General features: G+C 49.4%; 1 protein-coding gene across 3 annotated transcripts in view; it reads left to right on the top strand.

Moving 5' to 3' along the window:
* The window catches only part of LOC142497726 (anoctamin-7-like), a 48,043-nt gene extending 34,653 nt beyond the window's left edge, over nt 1-13,390 (top strand). For all 3 annotated transcript variants that reach the window (XM_075605949.1, XM_075605950.1, XM_075605953.1), the window contains exons 18-23: nt 3,360-3,496; nt 4,470-4,675; nt 4,866-5,008; nt 5,637-5,727; nt 7,615-7,774; nt 11,590-13,390. In XM_075605949.1, coding sequence (XP_075462064.1) covers nt 3,360-3,496; nt 4,470-4,675; nt 4,866-5,008; nt 5,637-5,727; nt 7,615-7,774; nt 11,590-11,624 — 772 coding nt within the window. In that variant the 3' untranslated portion in view covers nt 11,625-13,390. The remainder of the gene's footprint in view (nt 1-3,359; nt 3,497-4,469; nt 4,676-4,865; nt 5,009-5,636; nt 5,728-7,614; nt 7,775-11,589) is intronic.
* The last annotated feature ends 516 nt before the right edge of the window (nt 13,391-13,906 follow it).

The raw sequence follows: 13,906 nt of genomic DNA, 5'->3' as shown, positions 1-13,906 counted from the left end.
CTTAGACCGCACGCCGTCCGGGGGGCATGTCGGGGGCGGGCCAGTGACGTCACGGAGCTGGTCCGCTCTCATTGCGGCTGCAGGGGCTAAGTGCCGAGCGTAAGCGCGCCTCAGCTGCGCTGACCATGTCCGAGGCCTAAGAATGATGGGAAATCCCACTGGAGTTTCTACTAACCAGGGATCTGAGATATGAACCAGAGACTTCTACCCCCTAACTGCAAATGTAAGGGCTAGAAGTGATGCCAACTTTAGGATAAATGTCTCAGACCTATAGAGTTATTGTCCAGAGATGACAGAAGGACCAACAGGGGGTTGATGTCCCAAGTGGAACAGATTTCGGGCATTACAGGCCTTGATAATGACGCCCCTCTTAGTAGGCCGAGATATCGTGTTTGTGAGTGTAGGCCCAGTACTAGGCTGCCGAAGGCCTCGGATGTAGTAGGCACGAGCGTGCGACGGAGCGCATGGCGTCGCACGCGACTATATGAGAAGCGATTCGTAGCCTGTAGGATTCCTAAGACGTGCGCGGTGGTGACTTCAAGTGAGCTGTTCGCCCTTATTGGCTGAAGCGCGCACGTGACCCGGCCGTTGCGTGACAAAATCTGTATATGTGTCCCCTCCCTCCCTGTGTCTGTATATATGTCCCCTCTCTCCCTGTGTCTGTATATATGTCCCCACTCTCCCTGTGTCTGTATATATGTCCCCTCTCTCCCTGTGTCTGTATATGTGTCCCTTCCCTCCCTGTGTCTGTATATATGTCCCCACTCTCCCTGTGTCTGTATATATGTCCCCTCTCTCCCTGTGTCTGTATATGTGTCCACTCACTCCCTGTGTCTGTATATATGTCCCCACTCTCCCTGTGTCTGTATATGTGTCCCCTCCCTCCCTGTGTCTGTATCTGTGTCCCCTCACTCCCTGTGTCTGTATATGTGTCCCCTCACTCCCTGTGTCTGTATATGTGTCCCCTCACTCCCTGTGTCTGTATATGTGTCCCCTCACTCCCTGTGTCTGTATCTGTGTCCCCTCCCTCCCTGTGTCTGTATCTGTGTCCCCTCCCTCCCTGTGTCTGTATCTGTGTCCCCTCCCTCCCTGTGTCTGTATCTGTGTCCCCTCACTCCCTGTGTCTGTATCTGTGTCCCCTCACTCCCTGTGTCTGTATCTGTGTCCCCTCTCTCCCTGTGTCTGTATATGTGTCCCCTCCCTCCCTGTGTCTGTATATGTGTCCCCTCTCTCCCTGTGTCTGTATATGTGTCCCCTCTCTCCCTGTGTCTGTATATGTGTCCCCTCCCTCCCTGTGTCTGTATCTGTGTCCCCTCCCTCCCTGTGTCTGTATGTGTCCCCTCTCTCCCTGTGTCTGTATATGTGTCCCCTCTCTCCCTGTGTCTGTATATGTGTCCCCTCTCTCCCTGTGTCTGTATATGTGTCCCCTCTCTCCCTGTGTCTGTTTATGTGTCCCCTCTCTCCGTGTCTGTATATGTGTCCACTCACTCCCTGTGTCTGTATATGTGTCCACTCCCTGTGTCTGTATATGTGTCCCCTCTCTCCCTGTGTCTGTATATGTCCCCTCACTCCCTGTGTCTGTATATGTCCCCTCACTCCCTGTGTCTGTATATGTGTCCCCTCACTCCCTGTGTCTGTATATATGTCCCCTCACTCCCTGTGTCTGTATCTGTGTCCCCTCTCTCCCTGTGTCTGTATATATGTCCCCTCTCTCCCTGTGTCTGTATATGTGTCCCCTCTCTCCGTGTCTGTATATGTGTCCCCTCTCTCCCTGTGTCTGTATCTGTGTCCCCTCTCTCCCTGTGTCTGTGTCCCCTCTCTCCCTGTGTCTGTATATGTGTCCCCTCTCTCCCTGTGTCTGTATCTGTGTCCCCTCGCTCCCTGTGTCTGTATCTGTGTCCCCTCACTCCCTGTGTCTGTATCTGTGTCCCCTCTCTCCCTGTGTCTGTATATATTTCCCCACTCTCCCTGTGTCTGTGTCCCCTCTCTCCCTGTGTCTGTATATGTGTCCACTCACTCCCTGTGTCTGTATATGTGTCCCCTCTCTCCCTGTGTCTGTATATGTGTCCACTCACTCCCTGTGTCTGTATCTGTGTCCCCTCTCTCCCTGTGTCTGTGTCCCCTCTCTCCCTGTGTCTGTATCTGTGTCCCCTCACTCCCTGTGTATGTGTCCCCTCTCTCCCTGTGTCTGTATCTGTGTCCCCTCGCTCCCTGTGTCTGTATCTGTGTCCCCTCACTCCCTGTGTCTGTATCTGTGTCCCCTCTCTCCCTGTGTCTGTATATATGTCCCCACTCTCCCTGTGTCTGTGTCCCCTCACTCCCTGTGTCTGTATATGTGTCCCCTCTCTCCCTGTGTCTGTATATATGTCCCCTCTCTCCCTGTGTCTGTATGTGTCCCCTCCCTCCCTGTGTCTGTATATGTGTCCCCTCACTCCCTGTGTCTGTATATGTGACCACTCACTCCCTGTGTCTGTATATGTGTCCCCTCTCTCCCTGTGTCTGTATATGTGTCCCCTCTCTCCCTGTGTCTGTATATATGTCCCCACTCTCCCTGTGTCTGTGTCCCCTCACTCCCTGTGTCTGTATATGTGTCCCCTCCCTCCCTGTGTCTGTATCTGTGTCCCCTCACTCCCTGTGTCTGTATATGTGACCACTCACTCCCTGTGTCAGTATATGTGTCCACTCACTCCCTGTGTCTGTATATGTGTCCCCTCACTCCCTGTGTCTGTATATGTGACCACTCACTCCCTGTGTCTGTATATGTGTCCCCTCACTCCCTGTGTCTGTATATGTGTCTCCTCTTTCCCTGTGTCTGTATATGTGTCCACTCACTCCCTGTGTCTGTATATGTGTCCACTCACTCCCTTTGTCTGTATATGTGTCCTCTCCGTGTCTGTGTCTGTATGTGTCCCCTCTCTCTCTGTGTCTGTATATGTGCCCCCTCTCTCTCTCTCTCTCTCTCTCTCTCTCTCTCTCTCTCTCTCTCTCTCTCTCTCCCTCTCCCTCTCCCTCTCCCTCTCCCTCTCCCTCTCCCTCTCCCTCTCCCTCTCCCTCTCCCTCTCCCTCTCCCTCTCCCTCTCCCTCTCCCTCTCCCTCTCCCTCTCCCTCTCCCTCTCCCCCCCCCTGTGTCTGTATATGTGCCCCCTCTCTCTGTGTCTGTATATGTGCTCTCTCTCCCCTCCCTCTCCCCCCCCCCTGTGTCTGTATATGTGTCCCCTCTCTCCCTGTGTCTGTATATGTGTCCTCTCTCTCCCTGTGTCTGTATATGTGTCCCCTTGCCCTGTCTGTATATATGTCCCCTCTCACTTACTTGCCTGTACGCGTTTTCTCCTCTCCCTGCTGTCTCCATGTGAGTGTAGGAAGATGAAATCTTGGCGACAGAAGAGACAGTTGGCCAAGGTGCGGGGGACTCAGCTCTCAGAGGAGCCCAAGCGCTGGGAGGATGATTACGAACTGATTGAGTGTGAGGGCCTATTTGAGGAGTATCTGGAGATGGGTGAGTAATAAGCCAGGCGACCATGCTCGTAAGTCCAGGTTGGAGCAACAAAGTTATCGAGGTCTATAAAGTTTGGGTGTGCAAATGATCTCCGAAGAGCTTAGCTTGTGTATAGGAGCTAGTATATTCTATACCTCACACCACTTATGTTAAAGCTGTACGTGTCCCTGGGGCTGGAGGTTTCGGAAATACTGTAGGATTTGAAGTAGTTTAAATACTGTAGAGTGCCAGTTCTCTGTGACTTTGTACCTCTTCTATCAATAGTTAGATTGCAAGTTCTATGGGGCAGTAATTCTTTGTGCTTGTATTATTCTAGAATAGACAGTGCGCTGTATACAGTATTGTGGCTTCTCTTGCAGCGTCTTTTATATTTAAATGTTACGTTATTGTAACTTTCGGGGAATGTTTCAAGGTTGTCTGCTGAAGAACTAATTAAGTGACATTTCACTGTCAGTGTACAGTACTAGTTTTGCCGCACTTGCATCAGTTATCCACCAGCACATGTAGCTCAAACAGAGGCTCAGTCAAAGATTGAGCCACCTGTGCTGAAGCAGGGACTGATTGAGGCACCTGTGCTGAAGCAAGGATATCCTGAAAACCTGTCCTGTTGGGGGGTGGGGAGGGATTGAGGACTTGAGTTGAGCACCCCTGGCTTACACGATGCATAACCCTCTTACCCCAGGATTCACTAAAGTATGTTAGTGCCGGTCGCCAGTAGCACAGCTCACTGAGTTAGCCCCTTGTTTTGGTTTGGCGATATTGGAATGCCACAGCTGTAAACTCCTGATTGGCGTAGGCTTTTACCCAGAATCCCTGGCTGCAGTGGAAGCATTGTATGCTAAGCTATAATGGGGAAAGACAGGGTTGCAGATCTGCCTGAGACACACAAATGCCCCACACGTGGTATTTGTTATTTGCTGTACTACTGCTACAAAGGAGGCACCACACGTCCTCACTGCTGTGCCTGTCTCAGTCCTGCAGTTCGGATTTATCACCATCTTCGTGGCTGCGTTCCCTCTCGCGCCGCTCTTCGCCCTGCTCAACAACTGGGTGGAGATTCGCCTGGACGCCCAGAAGTTTGCGTGCGAGTACCGGAGGCCCGTGGCAGAGCGGGCCCAGCACATCGGAGTCTGGTTTTTCCTCCTTGAAGGTCTGGCCCAGCTTTCTGTCATCGTCAACGTGAGTATATAACCCAAACCCCCCCCTAGACTTGACAGTTCAATGTCAGCCACAGGCTCATGGAACAGGGATACGATTATCCCTGCAACTTGATAGGCTTCAGTGGTTATCGAGTTTAACCCTCGCCCTGCCAGAGAAGTCTGCAAAGAGTGAAAGGGGACAGCTCCATCTCCCTCTCTATCCAACGCAGGCTTTTCTCATCGCCTTCACCTCCGACTTCCTCCCGCGCCTGCTCTATCAGTACGAATACGACAGCAACTTGCACGGATACCTCAACGTCACCCTGTCCTACTCCCCCCACAGCTACGTATCGGCAAACCACACCATGTGCAGGTCAGGGGGGGCGGCAAGGGGTGGGGGAGGGAAACATGGGACCGCAGAGAAACTGGGGGGTGGGTACGCTCCTGTGTTGATAGAGGGACTAGCAACGCATTGTCTGTAGTGCTGGTAACATGCACTGATGTAACGTCTTACAATCTAGTTAACCCCTTTGCTCCCAGAGGAGTCGCCCATGCCACTCCGCAAGAAAGCCTTAACACAGCAAATCTTCTCCCTCCCCCACTTTTCCCTTACATTAATTTACTATACAATGGCCCTAAGCTTCTCTATATCCTGCGGCACGCATAGGCCTTAACTACCCTCTCTGACTTCTAACTTCGTTGCCAAGGGAGAAGTAAATGAATCTCTGACTTACCCTGTGTGCCTCTCTTACTAACGGTTCCCTTATTGATGCCTGGGAGAGGGTATTAGAACTAGTTATTGGAGGGTATTAGTCAGGGGCACTGGTCGTGATCATGATCGCTATTAATGGATGCTAGGGGCTAATAACGCTTTTCTAGGGTTGAGTGTGTGCAGTTATACTCCATATTGCTTTATAGTGCAACAGCTTCATGAGGTGGAGCACATGGACTTCTGCTGGAGCCAAGCGGAGGGTGTAACGTTGGGTACCCTCTCTCTGCAGATATAAAGCTTTCCGTGATGAGAATGGGAGCTACACTCTGTTCTACTGGAAGCTGCTGGCCGTGCGCTTGGGATTTATCATCGCGTTCGAGGTGAGACGCATGCGCAGTCTGCTCACCAGGTCTGCAGAGGCTTGTTCTTTTGGGGGGGACTCTCACTTGTCAGAACATTGTCTCACTAATCCACCGTATCAAAGGCCTTGCAGCTGCAATCAATCGCACTGTCTTTTCACATGATACCTTTTTTTATCGGTTGTATACTGCTCCAGCACTCAAAGGGGTTAATAGGTTAGAACGAGGTTCCTTGATAATGCCTTACGCCTGGAGTTCTCAACCCCCCGTCAACTGAGCCACCTGTGCTGAAGCAGGGGTATCCTGAAAACCTGAGCTGTTGCGGGGAGTCTTGAGGACTGGAGTTGAGATACCCCTGCCTTAAACATCAGACAAGATTTGCACTGATCTGTATGGGTGGGTTTCAGGGGGCTAAATGAGTAACTAAAAGGACAGCAATATAGAAGACTTGGGCGGTTACTGTATTTACTACCAGTTGCAAAACCAGGGAAACCCAGCGCAAAACAAAGCAGAATCTCGCATGCTTTCTATAGGATCCTTTCCTTTGATAACGCATGTGCTGCCCTTATCTTTACTAAGATATTAGGGTGGGTTACAAATGTTTTAAGGCATCAACCACTTATTAAATGTCAGTGTCCTTTATTCTACTTGGTCCTGTATATCAGGGGTGCTCAACTCCAGTCCTCAAACCCCCCAACAAGGTCAGGTTTTTAGGATATTCCTGCTTTAGCACAGGTGGCTCCATCAGTCTCTGCTTCAGCACAGGTGTCTCAATCAGAAGCTGAGTCTTTGACTGAGCTAGGAAGAAATAAAGAATAAAAACGATATGCACATACGCACAAATAAATACACATGATGTTACCTACGGTACTGTATATAACTCCTTGGTGATGTTTTTTCTTACCATAACCCCTCCCCCTATTGTCTCTGCATCAACTTTCCACCCCTATATCTTTATATCCTCCCCCTAAATCTTTCTATCCTCTCCCACCCCCTATATCTCTATATTCTATCCCCCTATATCTCTTTATCCTCTTCTTCCCCTATATCTCTATCCTCTTCCTCCCCTATACCTCTGTATCCTGTTCCCCCTATATCTCTGTATCTTCTTCCTTCCCCTATATCTCTATATCCTCTTCCTCCCCTTTATCCTCTCCCTCCCCCTATATCTCTATATCCTCTTCCTCCCCCTATATCCTCTCCCCCTCCCTATATCTCTATATCCTCTCCTGCCTCCTCCCCCATCTCTCCTGCCTCCCCCCTGTCACTGTCTCTCCTGCCTCCCCCCTGTCACTGTCTCTCCTGCCTCCCCCTGTCTCTGTTTTTCCTACCTTCCCCCATTTGTCTCTCCTACCTCCCCCGTCTGTCTCTCCTGCCTCCTCTCCCCATCTCTCCTCCCTCCCCCCATCTCTGTCTCTCCTCCCTCCCCCACTGTATCTGTCTCTTGTCCCTCCCCCCCATCACTGTCTCACCTGCCTCCCCCCGTCTCTGTCCCTCCTCCCTCCCCCCGCCTCTGTCTCTCCTCACTCCCCCCCCTGTATCTGTCTCACCTCCCTCCCCCCGTCTCTGTCTCACCTCCTTCCCCCCCTGTCTCTGTCTCACCTCCCTCCCCCTCCATCTCTGTCTCTCCTCACTCCCCCCCCCTGTATCTGTCTCACCTGCCTCCCCCGTCTCTGTCTCACCTCCCTCACGTCTCTGTCTCACCTCCCTCCCCCCCGTCTCTGTCTCACCTCCCTCCCCCGTCTCTGTCTCACCTGCCTCCCCCCTGTCTCTGTCTCACCTGCCTCCCCCCTGTCTCTGTCTCACCTGCCTCCCCCCATGTCTCTGTCTCACCTGCCTCCCCCCATGTCTCTGTCTCACCTGCCTCCCCCCTGTCTCTGTCTCACCTGCCCCCCCCCCCCCCCCCAGCACGTGGTGTTTTTCAGCCTGCGCTGCATAGATTGGATGGTCCCTGACATCCCTGAGTCTGTGGAGGTGAAGGTGAAGAGGGAGAGGTTCTTGGCCAAACAGGCGCTGGCCGATAACCAGGATGTGCTGCTGACGGTGAGTCCCGGCTCCACCTCCCCAGGTCAGTGAGTGGCACAATGTGTGTGTATGTGTCTTTGTGTTGTGTACTGTGCTGTGGTTGTGCTCTACCGAGGTGCTGTGTGTGGCATGTGAATGTGTCACAGTGTTGTGTTGTGACTGTGCTTTGTATCATTGTAATGTGCTGTGTATATGGGGCATGTGAACGGGTTGTATCATAGTGCTGTGCTGTGACTGTGTGGAGTGTCAAGCTGTTGTATCACATTGTGTTGTGTGTGTTGTATCATAGTGCTGTGACTGTGTGTGGTGTGTCAAGCTGTTGTATCATATTATGTTGTGTGTGTTGTATCATAGTTTTGGAACTGTGTGTGGTGTGTCAAGCTGTTGTGTCACATTGTGAGTTGTGTCAAAGTGCTGTGCCATCTCATAGTGCTGTGTTAGTTGTTGGACAGGTACTGCAGAGTATCAGTAGTATAGCTGTAGGTGGGTAGATTCCATCTAGCAATATTCAACAGCTAGATAAGATACAGGTTCCTAACCGCTACATTACTCCGTTTCCAAACGTAACTTAAATATGTATACGAGTGGGGTGCATTAAAGACACTGTACAGACACTCCCCTATATTGTGCTGGGTCCTGGTACGGACCGTTACTCCCTGGTAACCTGCATCCTTATAAACAGAGAAGGGGGGGTGAGGGGGGGTGAAAGTCAGGCTGTAATGTATCCCCTATATTACTGGGTTCCATGACTATAAACATGGCTGACTACGGTCACTTTGATTATGATCTGGACTTGAAACAGAAAAGATTAATTTCCCATGAGAGCAGTTTCATGTCTTCCACAGGTCCACTAACCGACTTCCTTCACCATTGTTCTGTTATACAGGGTTTAAGCTGCAGGCAAGGATTCTGGGTAGTAACATGTAAATGGTAAGGGCCGCCTACTGGGGGAGGAGGGCCGGGGCAGCTGTCCCAGGCCTGGCGGCAGAAGGGGGGGACCTGGTTGGCCCAACTTCCACTATCGGCTGCCTGGGTGGCCCTCAATCTGGCTGCTCCCTGACAGGTATGAAGGAGTCCCACCCTATCCTGAAACACCCTCTCAAAAACTTGTTGGGCCTGCCTACCCCCTCCCGCTCAACAGCTCAGGTCAAGACTAGTCCCGGGCCCTGGGCAAGCTGGCGGCACCCAGTGGCTGTAACACTTTAGCTGGCTGGATTAAGCAGCGTATAAAGCAAAGCTTGGGTTAAGGAGGGTGCAGAATCAGTGGGACCCACTCAAACACGTGACAATGGGGCGAAGGAAACCAGTTTGTGGGCCGGTGTAAGACATGCAAACAAACACACTCATAAGTGTGTCAAAGGCTTTTCTTTTTTCATCTAGGCAAAACAAATTCCCCTGGCTGCAAAACGGGGGTAAAACAAGTGCTAAAAAACAGCAACATATTAATCAAAGAAAAGGAATCATATTGAAAGCAATGGGAGTTTTTCCTTTGCACTGGTTTTTGCAGCCATGAGACTTTAGTGAACACCCTCAGTCCTCCGCTTCACCCTGATCTACGGACCTGGTCATCCAGTCCAACAAATCAGATCTGTCTAACATCATCTGTCTCATTCTCCCCTATGTATCAAGGCAAAAGTGATATAATACGGGGGCAACACTATTGCACCAAGTGTATCCCGGATAAAAATCAATTGTTTTTAATGTTGTTTTTTTTTTAATACATATGCCATTGTTTTGCTCCAGAATTGCACCACTTTTGCCTTGATACATATGTCCCAATATGTGCTGTTCTGGATACGGTTTCTTTCCCCCCCCCCCTCCCAATTCTGAAGTTAAGTTCAAAACATATTAGTTGTTAGGCTCTTCCAGTGGTGTAAAGTGCTGCCCCCTTCCCAGCCCCCTGGAGCCGCCGCACCTGTCAGCAGTGGCTCATTGAACAGGTCCGTCCGTGTAATCGCCTCCCTCCGCTCTTGCATTATGCTTGGACATATGCCACATGGCCCCATCGCCTTATCTGCTTTCAGTTGGGAAAGTTCATTCGAGACGCTCTCCTCTATACATGGACGTGTCTCTATGTCCTTGTTCTATTTATAGAGCTGCTATCAGTTGTGACCGCGTCTCGACCTCTCGATCATCCCTAAATACGGAGCACAAATAATGTTTCAGGATGTCCATTTCTACCTGCAATCCCTCTGCACATTACCCGGCTCTGCGTTCATTTGTCCATCTTTCTCCCTCATTCTAATGCAGAGCTGGCTAACTCCGGTCCACAAGGGCCACCAACAGGCCAGGTTTTGAGGATAGTCTTGCGGCAACACAGGTGGCTCAATCAGTATTGAGCCGCCTTTGCTGAAGCAGTGACATCCTGAAAACCAGACCGGCTGGTGGCCCTTTAGGGCCCGTGAGTTGGCCTCCAAACAGTATATACGTTACTGCTTTAGAAATCTCTTGCATTTCCAGGCCAAATCTTTCTCAGAGGAGTTTTTTGTCCCCCACATCTCGGCCCATGTAACCGTTCCTGATGTCTGGAGGATGGAAGGAGTTAATATGTAGTTTTAGCACAAATAAGAGGAACATACGTGAAAGTAAGGCGGAGGACTTTGTGCAGGAAACAGATTTATACACACATTTGAAGGAGCGTAGGCTCTCCCCCCCCCCAAAAAACTGTTTTTGCCGCTGGGTGGGAAGCAGGGGGTCCCCCGCATTCACGTCAGCTCCGGGACACCCTGCTCACCGCGATACATACCTGTGTGGTGGGCGCCGGTAACAGCTCCACAGGTTTAAATGTCTAGGTCATGTGGGCCAATAGGAAGCAGCAAGGGATGACATCACGGCTTCCTATTGGCCTGTGGGACATTTAAACCCCCATTATGATAGCCCCAACAAGCCTAGCCGGAGCTGCTACCAGCATCCCCTACGGAGGTAAAATATCTCGGAAAGCAAGGTGTCCCCGGAGCGGAAATCAATGTGGTTCAGCACCGGAGACCCCCCGTTTCAAACCAGGAGTGCTGCTTTCAAACCCTGCTATGTAACCAAATAATCCTACTGCTTTCCTTCAGCTCATGAATCTGGTCCGGCTTTTCGTCTCCATACTTTCCTGAGTAGCCCCAAATGCCTCCCCTAAAATATTAGGCTCTAGTGCATTAGATACAGGGCGGTAAAGTGATGAACTCATGGTCATATCATGGAGACAAACACCTACTACAATTGTATAATCTATAGGGCTTTTAAAAGGAAACCTTTTTCAGTATAGGGTTGGTTAGCACTGCTGCAGTCTCCGACCCTTCCGTTTGCTGGGAATCCAAACATTTCATCACTTGCTTTCCAAATTCCATGATGGTGTTGCATTCCTGCCACCCAGCAATGGAGTTGTGACGTGAGCTCCGATTCCTGCACATAGCTTCCTGCAGATCTCGCCGACATTATTGCAACCCGCGTCGCGCTGCAGCAGGGAGGCACACTGCGCGCCAGTAGGAGAAGCGGCCATTGTTTTGAATCAGCCGCGTCGCGAGAAGTGGGCAGGGCTATCACGCTACAGGAGCGCGTCATGAGTTACAACAACGTTGGGTTTTATCTGTCGCACTCGTCCCCAAGTTGGTAACCATCAAGTAATAGGCTTATACGTTCTGCTGGGGGTTTTAGAAGTAGATATTAAAGAAATGTCCTGCCCGCTTACATTTGGAGGATAATTGACCACTTATAAGTCTGATGACCCCCCGCTGGCTAGCTGAGTTCTTACAATTCTATTCTGCAGAGAACCACCTGGACAAGAACATTAAGCAATCTGTTTAGGGTCTTCTAGATCTTCCACACTTGAGGTCCTCTAACCTGTCACATTTCATTTTCCTTCCCGAACAGCAAGTAGTCTTTCATCCTGCGACATGATCTTTTGATCCCTTGGAGTGGCACCGAGGAGCTCGGTGAAAGCAGCTTTGAAGCAGTCAGCCGAAGGCAGAAGAGCGAGGTGGCATTAGAATCGCCCAAGAACAGAACATGTCCCCTGTGATCAGAAGCTGCGCTGTACGCAAGACACATAGGAACAGAGGGTTGAGATCCATGAAATCATGTTTTACATGGGGCATGGGTGATCGAAAATAGCACGACTACACTACACCCCTTTTTATGTCCTCCTCTTGGGGCAAAAAAGCACGCCAGTAGTTGGTCTTCTTTCAATTGAGATGACCTCCCCCACTAATACTGATTCTAATGTCCTGCACGAGTTTGGCAGAGTCAGATCCTAACCTAGTTCCAGCTTTAAAAAGGACGTTCATTAAAGCACTTTAATTAAAAATCCTGTTTAATTGTAAGCGTAAATTAAAAGCACAAGCACGTTGAAGAGTGGGGGAGACATTAGCTCCTCAGCTGGTGGAAGTTTATTTGGAGCCAGTAATAACTGTTCTGGTTTTGTCCTTGAACACAGCACAAGGTGATAGAGCTTATGATGCAGGGGTCAGTAAAGAGAATAATAGTGTATTAATATTACTGTGTCACAGAGTATCTGTGTGACCTGCGTAGCACAAATATGAATGTTGTTTTATCACTTAGTAACCAGCATGTCACTGCTTGACACAAAATAGCAGCATGAAAACGCGTTGCTAAGTTGTTGTGTGTCCAACTCTATACCTATTTTTCTTACCTTTCAAATGGATTCAAATATACAATTTTTCAGCCCTTTCCCACTTGCCGATGCTTAAAATGTAACACAAATGACAGAATATAATATTAGATTGTAAGCTCTTCGGGGCAGGGACTCCTTTACCTGTCTACTTTTATGTCTGAAGCGCTTATTTTTATTATGTCACGTGTGTTACTGCTGTGATGCGCTATGTACATGGATGGCGCTATATCAATAAAGATATACATACATACCCATAACACTGTTGGATTGCATGCTAAGTGCGGGCACGTAGAGGGAAGGTTGTCAATTCCAACTCAATAGAAATGTCCGTACATTTTGATCCCATTTTTTGTGGGCCATTAATGTGACGAGAGGAAGACAGGAGAGATGAATTCTCAGCATATCCTAGCTACTTATCAACAACGTCTCAAACTCTACTGCAAGACGTGGTCTGTACTGCAGAGCAGGAGATACAGCGAAATAAAGACTGTGATGGCAGATACAATGGATTTGTTCAAAAAGGTTGGACATCTTTTTACAAAGGAAATGTATACAGGGATATACCAAATAAGTAAACATGGGAAGGATGTAGATCCAGGGATTAATCCGATTTGCCAATTCTTGGGAGTCAGGAAGGAATTAATTTTTCCCCTTAATGGGGTTTTTTGTTTGCCTTCCTCTGGATCAATAAGTAAGTATAGATATAGGATAAAGTATCTGTTATCTAAATTTAGCATAGGTTGAGTTGATGAACGTACGTCTTTTTTCAACCTTATCTACTTTGTAGCTATGTAAAGGCCTTAGCTGAACCCAATCCTTCTCCACGGTTAAAATGGCCATTCTTTTGGACGCTGGGAAGAACCGTGGACACGAGGCAATGTTTTAGAGGTATCGGAAAAATGAGGTATATACATTGTATCGACGTGGCTGTAGAAAAACGGTTTTCAAGAAGTTCTACCTCTGCTTAGCGCTGAGGCTTACACACAATGTATGCTAGAGAAAACCACAAAGCCTTTCTAAAATAAAACGCTTTCTTTCAAAGTAATGTACGTTTGTAAATAGAAAAGCAATGGTACTCTTGGTTTGTAAGTTAAAAAGTGCTGGTCCACACTTCAACCCCTGGGGCTGCGAGTGCTTCTGTGGGAAAGCTTCCTCCGGTGAGTCTTACTCATCTGAAGCGGATTTCAGCCATGGGAACCCTGTCACACTCACCATCAATAACCTCGTTAGTGGGGTCTCACGCATAGAACTTACATGTATTTTGTTCACCGATCCTGTACAAACCACCCACCTCTACTCCAAATAAGAGACGTGTACATTATTTCACATGGGTGTTGTGTTCGGTTTTTATTTTGTGTGTGTGTGTGTGTACACTGCCTGAAAGTACCCGGCGTTGCTCAGAAATTCTAACAGACCAACATCATCCCTCCCCCGGTCCTCTCACCACTCCCCCTTCCTCTCACCCACCCCCCTCAACTCTTACCCTCTCATAGCTATCCGTTAATCCCTTATTATGTCCCCGCTCCTTTCTGCCTCTCTCCTTCCCCAGCATTCTTA

The sequence above is a fragment of the Ascaphus truei genome, chromosome 6 (assembly GCF_040206685.1).
Source record: "Ascaphus truei isolate aAscTru1 chromosome 6, aAscTru1.hap1, whole genome shotgun sequence".
Classification (NCBI taxonomy): domain Eukaryota; kingdom Metazoa; phylum Chordata; class Amphibia; order Anura; family Ascaphidae; genus Ascaphus; species Ascaphus truei.
The sequence above is the reverse complement of the archived record's forward strand: the minus strand, read 5'-3'. Positions and strand labels throughout refer to the sequence as shown.